Raw genomic sequence first — 13,148 nt, 5'->3', positions numbered from 1 at the left:
GGAGCTGCTGCAATGGGGATTCACTGAGAAATGTCTTTGTTCCAGCACAGTCACACTTTGTGGGGAAGGATGGGAAGAGGAATTGGTGCCTCCCAGATCTGCCTGCCCTGGAGAGGGGTTGTATGGAGCTGTAACAACCTCTGAGGTGTCCTCTCAGAGCTGGCATGGCAGCTCCTGATCAGTGTATGTGATGTTGGACAGAAATGCAGCTCTTTGCTAGGCCAGCCTGGGGCTCCTTCCAGTTGGAAAAGTTTGAAGTTCTGTACATTTCCCCAGCCTGACCTGGCATTTGATGCACCTACAACACGGGAAGCCTGAATTTAACTGAAGTCTGCTTTGGAGGAATGCTGAAAAACCAGCCCTGGTCATTGTGATGGTTGGAAACAGCCCTGGCCAGGAGCAGGGGAGCCTCCAGCTCCTGAATTCAGGCCCAGGGCTGTGGCAGCCTGCCCTGCTCCTGGCCCAGGCTGCAGGGAGCAGAATTTCCTGAGCACCAAGAAACTGCTCAGGATTTTAAATTGCTTCCTCCAGCTCACCCCAGTGTGTGCCAGACCCCACCTGTGTGGGCTCTGCCCCAAAACTCACCTAAATCAAATCAAAACCTAAATCAAATCTGACCTCACACTGCCCAGGCACCAGCTGAAGAAATCCACGTGCCCTTGGTGTTTCCAGGTGCCACCAGCCACAGGGAACTGTTTGGTGGCCTTTGCTCCAAGCAGCAAAGAGCTCTGAGCTCCAATCCAGGGGTGACAAACCAGGGCAGCTGGGGGACACTGGGCAGAGCTGGATGGAGGTGGAGCAGGGCAGTGCAAAGGAAAAGCTGCTCAGAGAATGGGCTGTCCCTCCCCATCCATGAGGCCAGGCCATGATCCAGGCCTGCAGGCACTCCCTGCCCAGGGCCCAGGGGACACAGACTGAATGAAGCAGCTCTGGGATGTATTTGGGGTCTAGCACCCAGAGCTGTGGCACCTTTATCCCAAAACACTCAGCAGACACTTCAGCACCTTCTCCTCACTGGGGCCACCAGGGTAGGGTGGCTGTTGTGTCTATTTCCTTTAGGATTTGACTGAAATAAAGCTTGCTGGTTATGGACCAATAACTATTTCAACCCCAGTGTAGCCATGATATTTTCTGAAAAATCCTTTCCTTAGGATTTGTCCTCCTGAGAAGCTGGGAGGCCTCAGGAACAAAATGTAAACAATGATTATCTGCTGCTGTGGAATGCAACAGGTGCATCTGGGATTGGTCTCATGTGCTTGTTTCTAATTAACGGCCAATCACTGGCTGGGACTCTCTGTCAGAGCCACAAGCCTTTGTTATCATTCCTTCTTTTTCTATTCTTCTGATGAAATCCTTTCTTCTATTCTTTTAGTAGAGTTTTAATGTAATATATATCATAAAATAATGAATCAGCCTTCTGAACCATGGAGTCAGAGCCTCATCTCTTCCCTCATCCTTGGACCCCTGTGAACACCGTCACACCCCAGTACTTTTGATGTTACAGCAAAAGGATTTTCCCCAAAAATAGTAAAAAAAAATACAAATAGCAACAGCTAGATTGCCATGTAAATACAAGCACCTTTGAGCCAAAACAGATTTGACAAACTTCCCAAAATGATAAGATGCAGAGATGATTCAAAAGATTAAAAATTATTAAGGGGGATTATGTGTATGTGTGTGCTATCCACATGAGCCTAATGTGAGCAGACATGATGAAACTGAAAGCAACTTGAAAAATTGGTGTTTGTTATCATTTAAAGATTTGTGTTTTCAAGAGTTCTTTACATTTTTCTGATGCATTTAACAGAACAGAGAGGAAAGAACAAAAGGAAAGGAAAAGGAGAAGAAATGAGTTCTAAAATCGAGATCTCCTTTCCGACATTTCTGATTTTAACACCAAATGCTGTTGCAAACAATTCTATGAACCAGCTATAGGTGAGCTCTGTGAAATACAAATTACTAGAAAAATGGAGGGGGAGAAAGAAAAGCAAGAGAAACCTGCAGATTTGCCTAGATCTAACATTAAATAATTTTAAGATTGATGCTCTCAGGAGGTTCAGGTGGCCACTTCAGTCTGGTTTAAGATCACCAGATCACTTTCCCAGAGGATCCTCCCGCGGTGTTTTATCTCCTTGCTCACAGCAGGGAATGGGTGGTCCGGGTGTTTCCACCCCCACCGGTCACTGCAGCCGTTTACAGCAGCTCATGGGATTATCATCACTTTATTATAAAAAATAAGTGTTTATTTAAAACAAAACACTCGGCAAAGGGGCGTTCACGGCCGTGTTAACCAAACTTAAAAAACAAAAATGTAACAGCTCGGAGAGGAGATAGCGAGGCCCGCCCGGCTGAGGGGGCCGGGGCTGCCGGCGGTTCCCGGGGCGGCCCGCTCAGAACTCGAAGGTGCCGAAGTGCGCGGTGCGGCCGCCGGCCTTGGGCTGCGGTTTGTACCCGATGCGTTCATGGATGAGCTGCTCGCGGCTCTTGTGCTCCGTGCCCAGCGCTCCGATCGCCGCCGCCTCCTCTCCGCCCGCCGCCGCCTCCGCCTCGTCGCGCTGCTTCCTGCGGCTCTGCGGGCGAACGGGCCGGTCAGGGCCGGGGGCGGGCCGAGCCCCCCGCGCCCGGCCCCGCGCGCACCTCCAGCTCCTTCCGGACGCTCTCGAACTCCTCGATGTCGTCCAGCTTCAGCTCCAGCCGCGTCGGCTTCCGACGAAGCATCGCGACCAGCGGCACCGCCACCCGCGGCACGACCGAGCGCTCCCGCCCTCAGCGGGCTCCGCCCGGCCCGCCACAACTCCCAGCGTGCCCCGCGCGTACCGCCCTCAGCGGGCACTGCATCTCCCGGCGCGCCCCGCGCGTCCTGCCCTCAGCGGGCACTGCATCTCCCGGCGTGCCCCGCGCGTACCGCCCTCAGCGGGCACTACAACTCCCGGCGTTCCCCGCGTGGTCCTCCCTTAAAGGGCGATGCAGTTCCCGGCCTACCCTGCGCGACCCGGAAGTGGCCGTGAGGCGCCGGAGCCTGAGCGCGGCGAGTCCGGCCCGTTCCCACTCACTGATTCCCGTTCCCGCTCTCTGGTTCCCGTTCCCGCTCCCCTTGCCGTCTTCTTGTCGCTTCCCGGTCCCGTTCCCGCCATGGCCACCGCGCGGGCACCGGCGGCTCGTGGCGGGGCCCGGCCCCCTGAGGTGAGTGTCCGGGAGATGGGGGCGGCTCTGGGCCCGCAGGAGCGGGAGAGGCCGCGGCGGTCGCGGCTGCTGTGGCTGTGCGGGGTTTACGGTGCCCCGGTGACAGCGGAGCTCTAAAGGAGCCCGCGCACTCCTGTGTTTCCCTGCACTCGTACCCAGTCTCCCGGGCGGTTCGTGTGAGGCCTCTCCGGGGGGACGGAGCCGGGCACCGCTCACTCCTCAGCATTCCGGGGAGGGAGCTGGAGCTGGGGCATGGCATCGCTCCTGGCTGTGCAGGTGCAGGAAGAGGAAAAGCTCCGTGTTCTAAAGCTTGCTCCAAAAATACCTGTGCAGATAATAAATAAAAGGGGCCCAACATTGCCTGATTTCATGGATTTAATTTTGGGTTTTACATTTGTGCTTTGGCCTTCAGGCAAAAACCTCAATGTCCAGTGGCTGCTCCATCCCTGGCAGTGCCCAAGGCCAGGCTGGACAGGACTGGGAGCAGCCTGGGACAGTGGGAGGTGTCCCTGCCATGGCATGGCTGGCACTGGATGGGCTTCAGTGCCCTTCAACCCAAACCAGGCTGGGATTCTGAGAGGTCTTTGCAGTGTCCAGCCCCATTCTCCTGGCACAGGCAGGCTGTTTGCTGTGTGTCTGTCTCCCCACACCCTGTGCACTCTGTCCCTCACTCTGTGCCCCTGTTTCTCCCCTCAGCCCCCCAAGGCCAAGGCAGCCGAGGAGGCCGAGGCTCCCCCGGCCAAGCGGGCGCCCATTTTCTACGGGAGCCTGGAGGAGAAGGAGCGCGAGCGCCTGGCCAAGGGCGAGGCCGGGCTGCTGGGCAAGGAGGGCATGAAGGCAGCCATGGAGGCTGGCAACATCAACATCAGCACTGGTGAGCACGTGCAAACACCCTTTGTTATCCCTCCCTTCCAAATGTCTCTGTGGGCATCACCTCAGTGCACTCAGGGGTGGGCAGCTCCGTGCTTGGATCTTCCTATTCAGAGGGATCCAGGGCAGGGGGATCTGGGACAGCTGAGAGGGATCCAGGGGCTCTGGGAGGGCTGAGGGAGGGATCCAGAGGCTGAGGGGCTTTGGGAGAGCTGAGGGAGGGATTCAGGGGCAGAGGGGCTTTGGGAGAGCTGAGGGAGGGGTCCAGGGGCTCTGGAACAGTTGAGTGAGGGATCCCAGGGCAGAGGGGCTCTGGGACCACTGAGGGAGGGATCCAGGGGTTGAGGAGCTCTGGGAGAGCTGAGGGAGGGATCCAGGGACACTGGGAGAGCTGAGGGAGGCTCTGGGGTCCAGGGCTCTGGGACAGCTGAGAGAGGCATCCAGGGGCTGAGGGACAGCTGAGGGAAGGGTCCAGGGACTCTGGGAGAGCTGAGGGAGGGATCCAAGGGCAGAGGGGCTTTGGGAGACCTGAGGGAGGGGTCCAGAGGCTGAGGGACTCTGGGACCACTGAGGAAGGGATCCAGGGGCTGAAGGAGGGATCCAGGGGCTCTGGGAGAGCTGAGGGAGGGATCCAGGGGCTGAGGAGCTCTGGGAGAGCTGAAGGAGGGATCCAGGGCTCTGGGAGGGATCCAGGGGCGCTGGGACAGCTGAGGCAGGTGTGCCGTGTCCCTCTCTGCACACATCCCAAACCCTCCCGTGTCCCTGCTCTGGGTGCCCTGCAGAGGCCCTGGCAGCCCCAGGTGTGCCCTGGGCCGTGCTGGCTGTGTGTGCTGAGGCTCTGTGTGTGCCCAGGGGAGGTGTTTGACCTCGAGGACCACATGAGCGAGCGGCAGGCCGAGGTGCTGGCGGAGTTCGAGCGGCGCAAGCGCGCGCGGCAGATCAACGTGTCCACGGACGACTGCGAGGTCAAGGCGTGCCTGAGGGCCCTGGGGGAGCCCATCACGCTCTTCGGAGAGGGCCCTGCGGAGCGCAGGGAGAGGTGCTGGGCCTGCACGGGGAGGGGACAGCTGGAAAAGCACAGAGCTCCTGCTGGCAGCTGGGCTGCACAGAGCCCTGTGCCACAGGGCAGCTGGGAGAGCTGGGGGGGCTCAGTCTGGGGAAGGGGAAGCTCCAGAGAGAGCTCAGAGCCCCTGCCAGGGCCTGAAGGGATGGAGGGACAGGACCCAGGGAATGGCTCCCACTGCCAGAGGGCAGGGATGGATGGGATATTGGGAATTGGGAATTGTTCCCTGTGAGGGTGGGCAGGCCCTGGCACAGGGTGCCCACCCTGGATCCCTGGCAGTGCCCAGGAAAAGCTCTGTGTTCTAAAGCTTTTTTAAAATATAAATATATATATATTTAATTAATTATTTATTTACTATTAATTTAATTAATTAAGTAAATATATTTATTAATTTATTTATTATTAATTATTATTTATATAAAATTTATATATAAATAAAAGGGACCCAACATTGCCTGATTGCAGGAATTTAATGTGGCATTTTACTTTTGTGCTTTGGCCTTCAGGCAAAAACCTCAATGTCCAGTGGCTGCTCCATCCCTGGCAGTGCCCAAGGCCAAGTTGGACAGGGCTGGGAGCAGCCTGGGACAGTGGGAGGTGTCCCTGCCATGGCATGGGTGGCACTGGATGGCTTTAAGGTCCCTTCCACTCCAAACCAGTCTGGGATTTCTGTTCTAAGGACCCCAAGGCAGAAGGAATCTCACAGTGATATTTGTTAGGACAGCTGAGAATTTCCTGACTAAATGGAGCTTCATGATTTCCCTCCCAGGCTAAGGAACATCCTCTCAGTGGTCGGCACAGATGCATTAAAGAAGACCAGGAAAGATGATGACAGGTCCAAAAAGTCCAAAGAAGAGGTGAGGGTGTCTCCTGTCCCTCAGTGCTGAGGGAGGAATGGTGTATCCAGCTGTGTTTTATCCAGGACTCTGCCTTTGGCCAGCCTCTGCATTCTCATGCCATCCTTTCAGGCTTTTTCTGTGTTGCCCATTTCAGCAAATCCGTGGCAATGTTTGGTCACAGTGAGGAGCACCAAGTGTGGGTTTTACTCACAGACCCTGCTCTGTGCTGCACTCAGTGTGCAGACAGGAGAGCAGCTGTGTGGGCTCTTACCTACTGCAGCAAGGCCCTTACTTTCCTTCACACTTGGGAAGAAAAAAAATATGTTCCTGCTGCTGCATCTGTCTGTGCCATTGATTACTCTTTCTGCTTCTGTCTCTCTTCTGAGTCTCTTCTGCCTTATTATTTTTGAGCTGTACTGTAGGAAAGAATTGGACTTTTTCTTTCCTGGGTGATGTGTAAACAAGGAGGGAGTTACATGTCAGTAAATGCAGATGAGCCAGGGTTCAGCTGGAGTGTTGAGTGAAGTGGCAGCATGTCAGGATTGGATCTGTAGGGCAGAGAATTTGATTTATCTCCAAATCCCTTTTCCTGGGGCTTAATTGTGCAGAAAGCCCTTAAAAAGAGGCCAGAGCACAGCAGGGTTTGGGGGCAGGTGCTGCTGGGAGGAGCTGAGGGGAATGAACACAGGGGCAGCAGCACCAGGGCTTTTCCATCACTTTTATTCCTTTTTTACAGTATCAGCAAACCTGGTACCACGAGGGCCCACGCAGTCTGAAAACAGCCAGGCTGTGGCTGGCCAACTACTCCCTGCCCAGGTGAGAGAAAACACAAAACATTTGTCAAATAAATACAGGGGCAGATCCTGCTGGGGGGAGCACTGGAAATGCAGGGAGTGGGGGGCAGGTCCAGTGAGCCCAGAGCTGGAGCTTTCAGGAACTGATCCTGGGAATGGCAGGGAAAAGGCATTTCCAGGGGCAGGGTGGGAAGTTTGGGGGAAGAGCAGGGAAAAGGCATTTCCAGGACAAGGAAGGGGCAGGAGGGGATGTTTGGGGGAAGAGCAGGGAAAAGGCATTTCCAGGGGCAGGAGGGGAAGTTTGGGGGAAGAGCAGGGAAAAGGCATTTCCAGGGGCAGGAGGGGAAGTTTGGGCATTTCCAGGACAAGGAAGGGGCAGTTCTGAGGGCTCCCACCCCACCTTTGCTCTCCCCAGGGCAGCAAAGAGGCTGGAGGAGGCTCGGCTGCTCAAGGAGATCCCCGAGGCCACCAGGACATCCCAGAGGCAGGAGCTGCACAAATCCCTGAGGGTAGGTTTGGCTTTGGCAGCTGCTCCACTGCTGTGCTCACAAGGTTTGGCTGATGCTCCGAGAGCCCAGCAGGAATTGAGCTGCCTGAGGTGCTGTCCACATGCACATCAGTCTGTGCAGTCTTGGGAAGTTCTGCTTTTCCTCTTTCCCTGTGTCTCTGAAGCCTTTTCTGACTCTTTCAGAGAAGGAAGGAGGAGATGTTATTTGTCCCTGGGCATGGCAGAGGGTGCAGAGATGTCCCTGTCCTGCCTTGCCACTCACCTGTGAGGCTAAAGGAATGCATTCCTGCCTCTGGCTGGGGAGCCCAGGAATGCCAGGGCAATACCAACTCTGGGTGCTGAGCATGGTTGGGATGACTCTGAGATGCCCTTTGTGAGCGTGCTAAGCCAGATTCCCAGCTTAACCAACCAGAGAGGCTCAGGCAGAGTGTGCTGCCCCCCTAATCCTGTTTACTCCAGAGGATTTGTTCTCCCCTCTGCCCTGTCTGTCTGGTTGGATTCTTTGGATGATCTGTGGGCAGATGCCAAACTCCAGCCAGCTCTGTGTCAGAGCTGCAGCTGCAGAGCTCTGGGGCTGGGGCACATACCAGGGCTGTTCCTGGGGGGCTGAGCTGTGCCCCAGGTTGTGCTGTGCCTCCTGCCTGCAGCTGCAGTGGCTCTGAGGCACCATCTCCCCTTGAAAGTGACTTCCCAAGGGCCTCTGCCTCCTCCTGTGCACGTTTGCCTCCCTCACCTCAAGCTTTGGCAGGGGATAGCTCTGGGCTGGTTGTATTTCAGTCATTTATTGATGATTTTCTTTGTATTTCTTACAGTCCTTGAATAACTTCTGCAGCCAGATTGGGGACGATCGCCCGCTGTCCTACTGCCACTTCAGCCCCAACTCCAAACTGCTGGCCACAGCCTGCTGGTGAGCCTGCCTTGGCAGCACCTGCCCTGGGGGCTGGGGGAGCAAAGGAATGGTTTTGGAGCCTTGGGAGTTGTGAGAGGCTGCTCTGAGCTCTCATCACCTTATTTAGAGCTGAGCAGAGATTGATTGATTGATCAAGAACATTGATCTGTTCCTTGCTGTCCTTCTCCACTGACATCCATTCCTTGTGTTCACAGGAGTGGGCTGTGCAAGCTCTGGTCTGTGCCTGACTGCAACCTGGTTCACACCTTACGAGGTACTCAGGGGCTCTCACTGAGGCTTCTGCTTCTTTTGTTCCTTTCTCTGCTGAGCTCCCACATCTGAATTACTTTGTGGTTTAAAATGTTGTGTTCAGGCAGATTTCTGTCTTACTGAGAGCATCCCTTGGCTTGGGAGCATGAGAATGTGTCATATAATGAAAAGGGAGACCTGGCCTTCAGCTCAAACCTCAGCTCCAAATTTGCTGTTTCTGTTTTTGAACAGTTTGGTTTGGTTTCCAAACCTGGTTTGAGTTACAAACAGCTGCAGTTTTGGGCACTTGACAACAGTGAGGTTCTTCGAGTAGTGGTCACAACTTGGACTAAATACAGATCTGAGGACAAATCCTTTGATTCATATATTGAATTTTTGAGGGCTCCAAACCTTCATTTTGGATGCTCTGCCTTGGGTGCTCCTGGAAGTGCAGTTTGGCTGGGGGTGACAGGGCAATGCCACCTCCCTCCCCAGTGCCAAGGAAATGCTGCTTTTCTGAAGAACTGGCCAAGATCTTGTGGCAGATTCTGAATTTTGCTTTTCTTTCCCTTCAGGACACAGCACCAACGTGGGGGCCATCGTGTTCCACCCCAAGGCCACGGTGTCCCTGGAGAAGAAGGACGTGAGCCTGGCCTCGTGTGCAGCTGATGGCTCTGTCAAACTCTGGAACCTGGAAAGGTCAGAACTGTTCCAGATGTGCACAGCTGCAGCATTGCTGTGCTGGGGTTCATTCCATGTTCCTGCAGACATTCCTGCCAATGTGACCTTTTCTTGTAGCTGCCCCAGTGCTCTCCCTGGCCTCAGTATGTGCCACCCTGTTCAGCAGGAAGAGATCTCACCCTGATTAGGGAGCCCAGGTGAGGGAGATGGTCTGGAAGGGACTGAGGCAGAATTGCTGCTGGGCATTGCTCAACTGCTGGGGGTGATGGATGGAAGGTCTGGGGACTGTTTCATTCTAACAGCTCACTTAGGAGAAAATTGCCCCTCTTGGATATTAAGAAATGAATTTTTGAGTGGTTGGAAAGCACCAGGATTTGGAGAGGGATTGACCAAATGCACAACCATATTACAGTGACTGTAGACGGTCACTGTGGTGAGAGAAGGACGAGAATCTTGTTTCTTGATCAGAAGGCTGATTTATTCATATATGATATATAATACATTATAATATACTAAAAAGAATAAGAAGAGAAGTTGCAGAGAGCTGCTAAGCTAAGAATAGAATAGAAGGAATGAATAACAAAGTTCTGTGTCCAGGGAATCTGTCCCTGAGCTGCTCTTGTGATTGGCCTTTAATAGTACAGGTAGAAGATGAGCCAATCACAGGGACACCTGCTACATTTCACAGCAGCTGATAACAATTGTTTACATTCTTCTTCTGGGGCTCTGCTTCCCAGAAGATGGACAAATCTCAAAGAAAAGATTTCTATGAAAAAATGTCTGCGACACAACCAGGCACAAATGTTCTGCCTGTGCTGCAAACAAGTGGCTGTCAGTGCACAGTTGGGCAGCACCTCCCTCAGGCCTGGGAGAGGAGAAGGGTTCAGGTACTGAGCCTCAGCATCCCTGCTTGAGAACTGGAGCCTCAGGGCTCCTGGGAAGGGCAGGCAGCTCCAGAGGCACAGCTCTTTATCCTCAGCTGAAATCACAGTTTGTAACAGCAAAAGTGCCCCTGTGCAAAGGGACAGGGGGCTTGTTAGGCTCATGTGACACAGCTCTTAATTAATCTGTTGGAAAGAAAGTGCTGTTCAGAGGGTGTGGGAGTGCTCCTGACCTGCTGCCTGTCTTTCTGGGAGAATAAATGTCCCCTGCATCCTGCAGAACAGCAGGAGCTGCTGCAGTTCAGGATGTTGTGTTCTCAGAACTCCCTGCAGTTCAGGTAGGTCATGGTTTGTTTCTGTACTTCTGTAATTCCAGAAGTGCTATTTCATTAATCATCATCATCATCCCAGGAGAGCTTTACAGCCCACAGGAGGTGTGGAGAAAGGGTTTCACTCAGAGCTGGGAATGTGGCAGAGTTCAGAGTCATTGGCTACAGCTCTGCTGTTCCTGCCTGGTTTGATTTCCTCAGCAGAGCTTTGCTGCCATCACAGTGTGTGAGCGAGGCCTGGCTCGAGCCTGACCCCAGTGGCCAATGGTTTGTTCTGTGTTTATTCTGTGTTTCAGTGATGAGCCCGTGGCTGACATCGAGGGACACAGCATGAGAGTGGCCCGAGTGATGTGGCACCCCTCAGGGAGGTTCCTGGGCACCACCTGGTACGGACACCTGGGCATCCAGAGGTGACCATGGGCCTGTGACCATGGCTTCCAGTGACCCTGGCTTCCAGAAGTTACCATGGGCTGGTGACCATGGCTTCCAGAGGTGACCATGGGCTGCTGACCATGGGCCTGTGACCATGGCTTCCAGAGGTGACCATGGGCTGGTGACCATGGCTTCCAGAAGTGACCATGGGCTGGTGACCATGGCTTCCAGAGGTGACCATGGCATCCAGAAGTGACCATGGGCTGGTGACCATGGCTTCCAGAGGTGACCATGGCATCCAGAAGTGACCATGGGCTGGTGACCATGGCTTCCAGTGACCCTGGCTTCCAGAAATGACCATGGGCTGGTGACCATGGGCTGGTGACCATGGGCTGGTGACCATGGCTTCCAGAGGTGAACATGGGCTGGTGACCATGGCTTCCAGAAGTGACCATGGCTTCCAGAAGTGACCATTTACCATGGGCTGGTGACCATGGCTTCCAGAAGTGACCATGGGCTGCCCAGCTGGTGGCCCTGTGGTGTCAGGGCTTGTGCACAGCAGGGCAGGGCTTGGCCACTGTGAGCACAGCTGACCTGCAGTGTCAGGGACAGCAGGTCGTTGGGATTGCTTTCCCTGCCCCTGTGTGAGACCCTGGGAATAAAATGCTCCCAGGGTTGGTGAAATATCCTGTTGTTCTCCCTGGAGTTACATGGAGACCAGGGGAAACGGCCTCAAGTTACACCAGGGAAGGTTTAGGTTGGATATTGGGGAAAAAACATCTTCACAGAAAGGGTGGCCAGGCACTGGCACAGGCTGCCCAGGGGGGGAGTCACCATCCTGGAAGGGTTCACAAAACACCCAGAGGTGGCACCTGGGGACGTGGGTTAGTGGTGAATGTGGTGGTGCTGGGTTAACAGCTGGACTCCATGGGCCTGGAGGGCTTTTCCAGCCTCAGTGACTGTGAGTGAGGAGAGTTTGTTCCTCAGCTACGACCACTCGTGGCGCCTGTGGGACCTGGAGGCGCAGGAGGAGATCCTGCACCAGGAGGGGCACAGCAAGGGCGTCTACGACATCGCCTTCCACACCGACGGCTCCCTGGCTGGCACCGGGTGAGTGCCCCCTGCACCAGGGACCCCTGCTGGGGAGGGGCTCCCACTGCCAGAGGGCAGGGCTGGATGGGATATTGGGAATTAGGAATTGTTCCCTGGGAGGAGGGGAGGCCCAGAGCAGCTGTGGCTGCCCCTGGATCCCTGGCAGTGCCCAAGGCCAGGCTGGGCAGGGCTGGGAGCAGCCTGGGACAGTGGGAGGTGTCCCTGCCATGGCCAGGGTGATCTGTAGGGTCCCTCCCAGCCCAGCCCAGTGTGTGATGCTGTGTGGGGGCCTGAATATATGTATTGTTATGGAGAGAGTCCCTGTTAAGATCTCTGTGGGTCCTGGCTACTCCAAATGAGGCACAGCTGTGAAGTCCTGTGTTGGGCAGCAGCTGTAGCTCGTGAAGGTAACTGGAACAAATAGGGGTGGGTCGAGAGCCCAGGAGGAGCCTCTGAGAAGACACATGAAGAACTGTGCTGCAGAGAAGAACAGCTTGGTACAGGAGGGGACTTGAGAAATATGAATACAACAATGCTGTGCTTGCAGAGGCCTGGATGCCTTTGGCCGGGTGTGGGACCTGCGCACGGGCCGCTGTATCATGTTCCTGGAAGGGCACCTGAAGGAGATCTATGGCATCAACTTCTCCCCAAACGGGTAAGGAGGGAGCTGGCACTGATGTGGGAGCTCTGAGTGTAAACTGCACTCCCTGAACGCTGCTCTGCCTCCCCTCCTTGGCAGGTACCACGTGGCCACGGGCAGTGGGGACAACACCTGCAAGGTGTGGGACCTGCGGCAGAGGAAATGCATCTACACCATCCCTGCCCACCAGAACCTGGTCACCGGCGTCAGGTTTGAACGTGAGTCCCTGCTGCTCCCTGTGCCTCCCCTCTGGCTGCTCCCATGCACTCAAGGCCTGTTTGTGAGCAGGGATGTCATGTTTTCCTTGCAAGCCTCACTTCTCCCCTTTCCCCTCCCGTGCAGCCAACCACGGGAATTTCCTGCTCACGGGCGCCTACGACAACACGGCCAAGATCTGGACCCACCCCGGCTGGTCCCCCCTGAAGACACTGGCAGGGCACGAGGGGAAGGTGATGGGCCTGGACATCTCCCTGGATGGGCAGCTCATTGCCACCTGCTCCTACGACAGAACCTTCAAGCTCTGGACAGCTGAGTAGCTCAGAGGGACAGGTTATGGACTGGGACAGGGACATTCATGACTTTAGGCTGCTTTTTTATATTAAAAAAAAAAAACAGGAATCCAGTGTGTTACAGCAGCTGTAGTCATGGCTGCTCTGGAGTTTGGGTGTGTTTGAAGCACCACTGTTGGCCTGGGCTTGGTTGTTGTCAAGTCTTGGGAGTTTTCCCACATTTTGGACTGGTTTTATACTGCAGGTACC

The 13,148-nt window shown here is 54.9% G+C and overlaps 2 protein-coding genes across 2 annotated transcripts; one reads left to right on the top strand and one right to left on the bottom strand.

Moving 5' to 3' along the window:
* Window positions 1-2,203: 2,203 nt before the first annotated feature.
* CDC26 (cell division cycle 26) lies at window positions 2,204-2,821 on the bottom strand. Its single transcript, XM_074556135.1, has 2 exons — window positions 2,638-2,821; window positions 2,204-2,570 (listed from the first exon to the last, which is right to left on the bottom strand). Exons 1-2 carry the CDS (start codon window positions 2,716-2,718, stop codon window positions 2,391-2,393), a joined length of 261 nt encoding a protein of 86 aa, XP_074412236.1. The 5' UTR covers window positions 2,719-2,821; the 3' UTR covers window positions 2,204-2,390.
* Window positions 2,822-2,972: 151 nt separating this feature from the next.
* Window positions 2,973-13,036, top strand: PRPF4 (pre-mRNA splicing tri-snRNP complex factor PRPF4). The gene is made up of 14 exons (XM_074556123.1): window positions 2,973-3,183; window positions 3,880-4,057; window positions 4,906-5,092; window positions 5,886-5,973; window positions 6,692-6,771; window positions 7,165-7,258; window positions 8,070-8,164; window positions 8,362-8,420; window positions 8,971-9,094; window positions 10,583-10,672; window positions 11,646-11,768; window positions 12,298-12,405; window positions 12,490-12,608; window positions 12,733-13,036. The coding sequence occupies exons 1-14, from the start codon at window positions 3,133-3,135 to the stop codon at window positions 12,924-12,926; spliced, it is 1,590 nt and encodes a 529-aa protein (XP_074412224.1). The 5' UTR covers window positions 2,973-3,132; the 3' UTR covers window positions 12,927-13,036.
* The last annotated feature ends 112 nt before the right edge of the window (window positions 13,037-13,148 follow it).

Source organism: Zonotrichia albicollis, chromosome 21 (assembly GCF_047830755.1).
Source record: "Zonotrichia albicollis isolate bZonAlb1 chromosome 21, bZonAlb1.hap1, whole genome shotgun sequence".
In the NCBI taxonomy this organism is placed as follows: Eukaryota; Metazoa; Chordata; class Aves; order Passeriformes; family Passerellidae; genus Zonotrichia; species Zonotrichia albicollis.
Note: the sequence above shows the minus strand (reverse complement) of the source record. Positions and strands in the feature narration are given on the sequence as shown.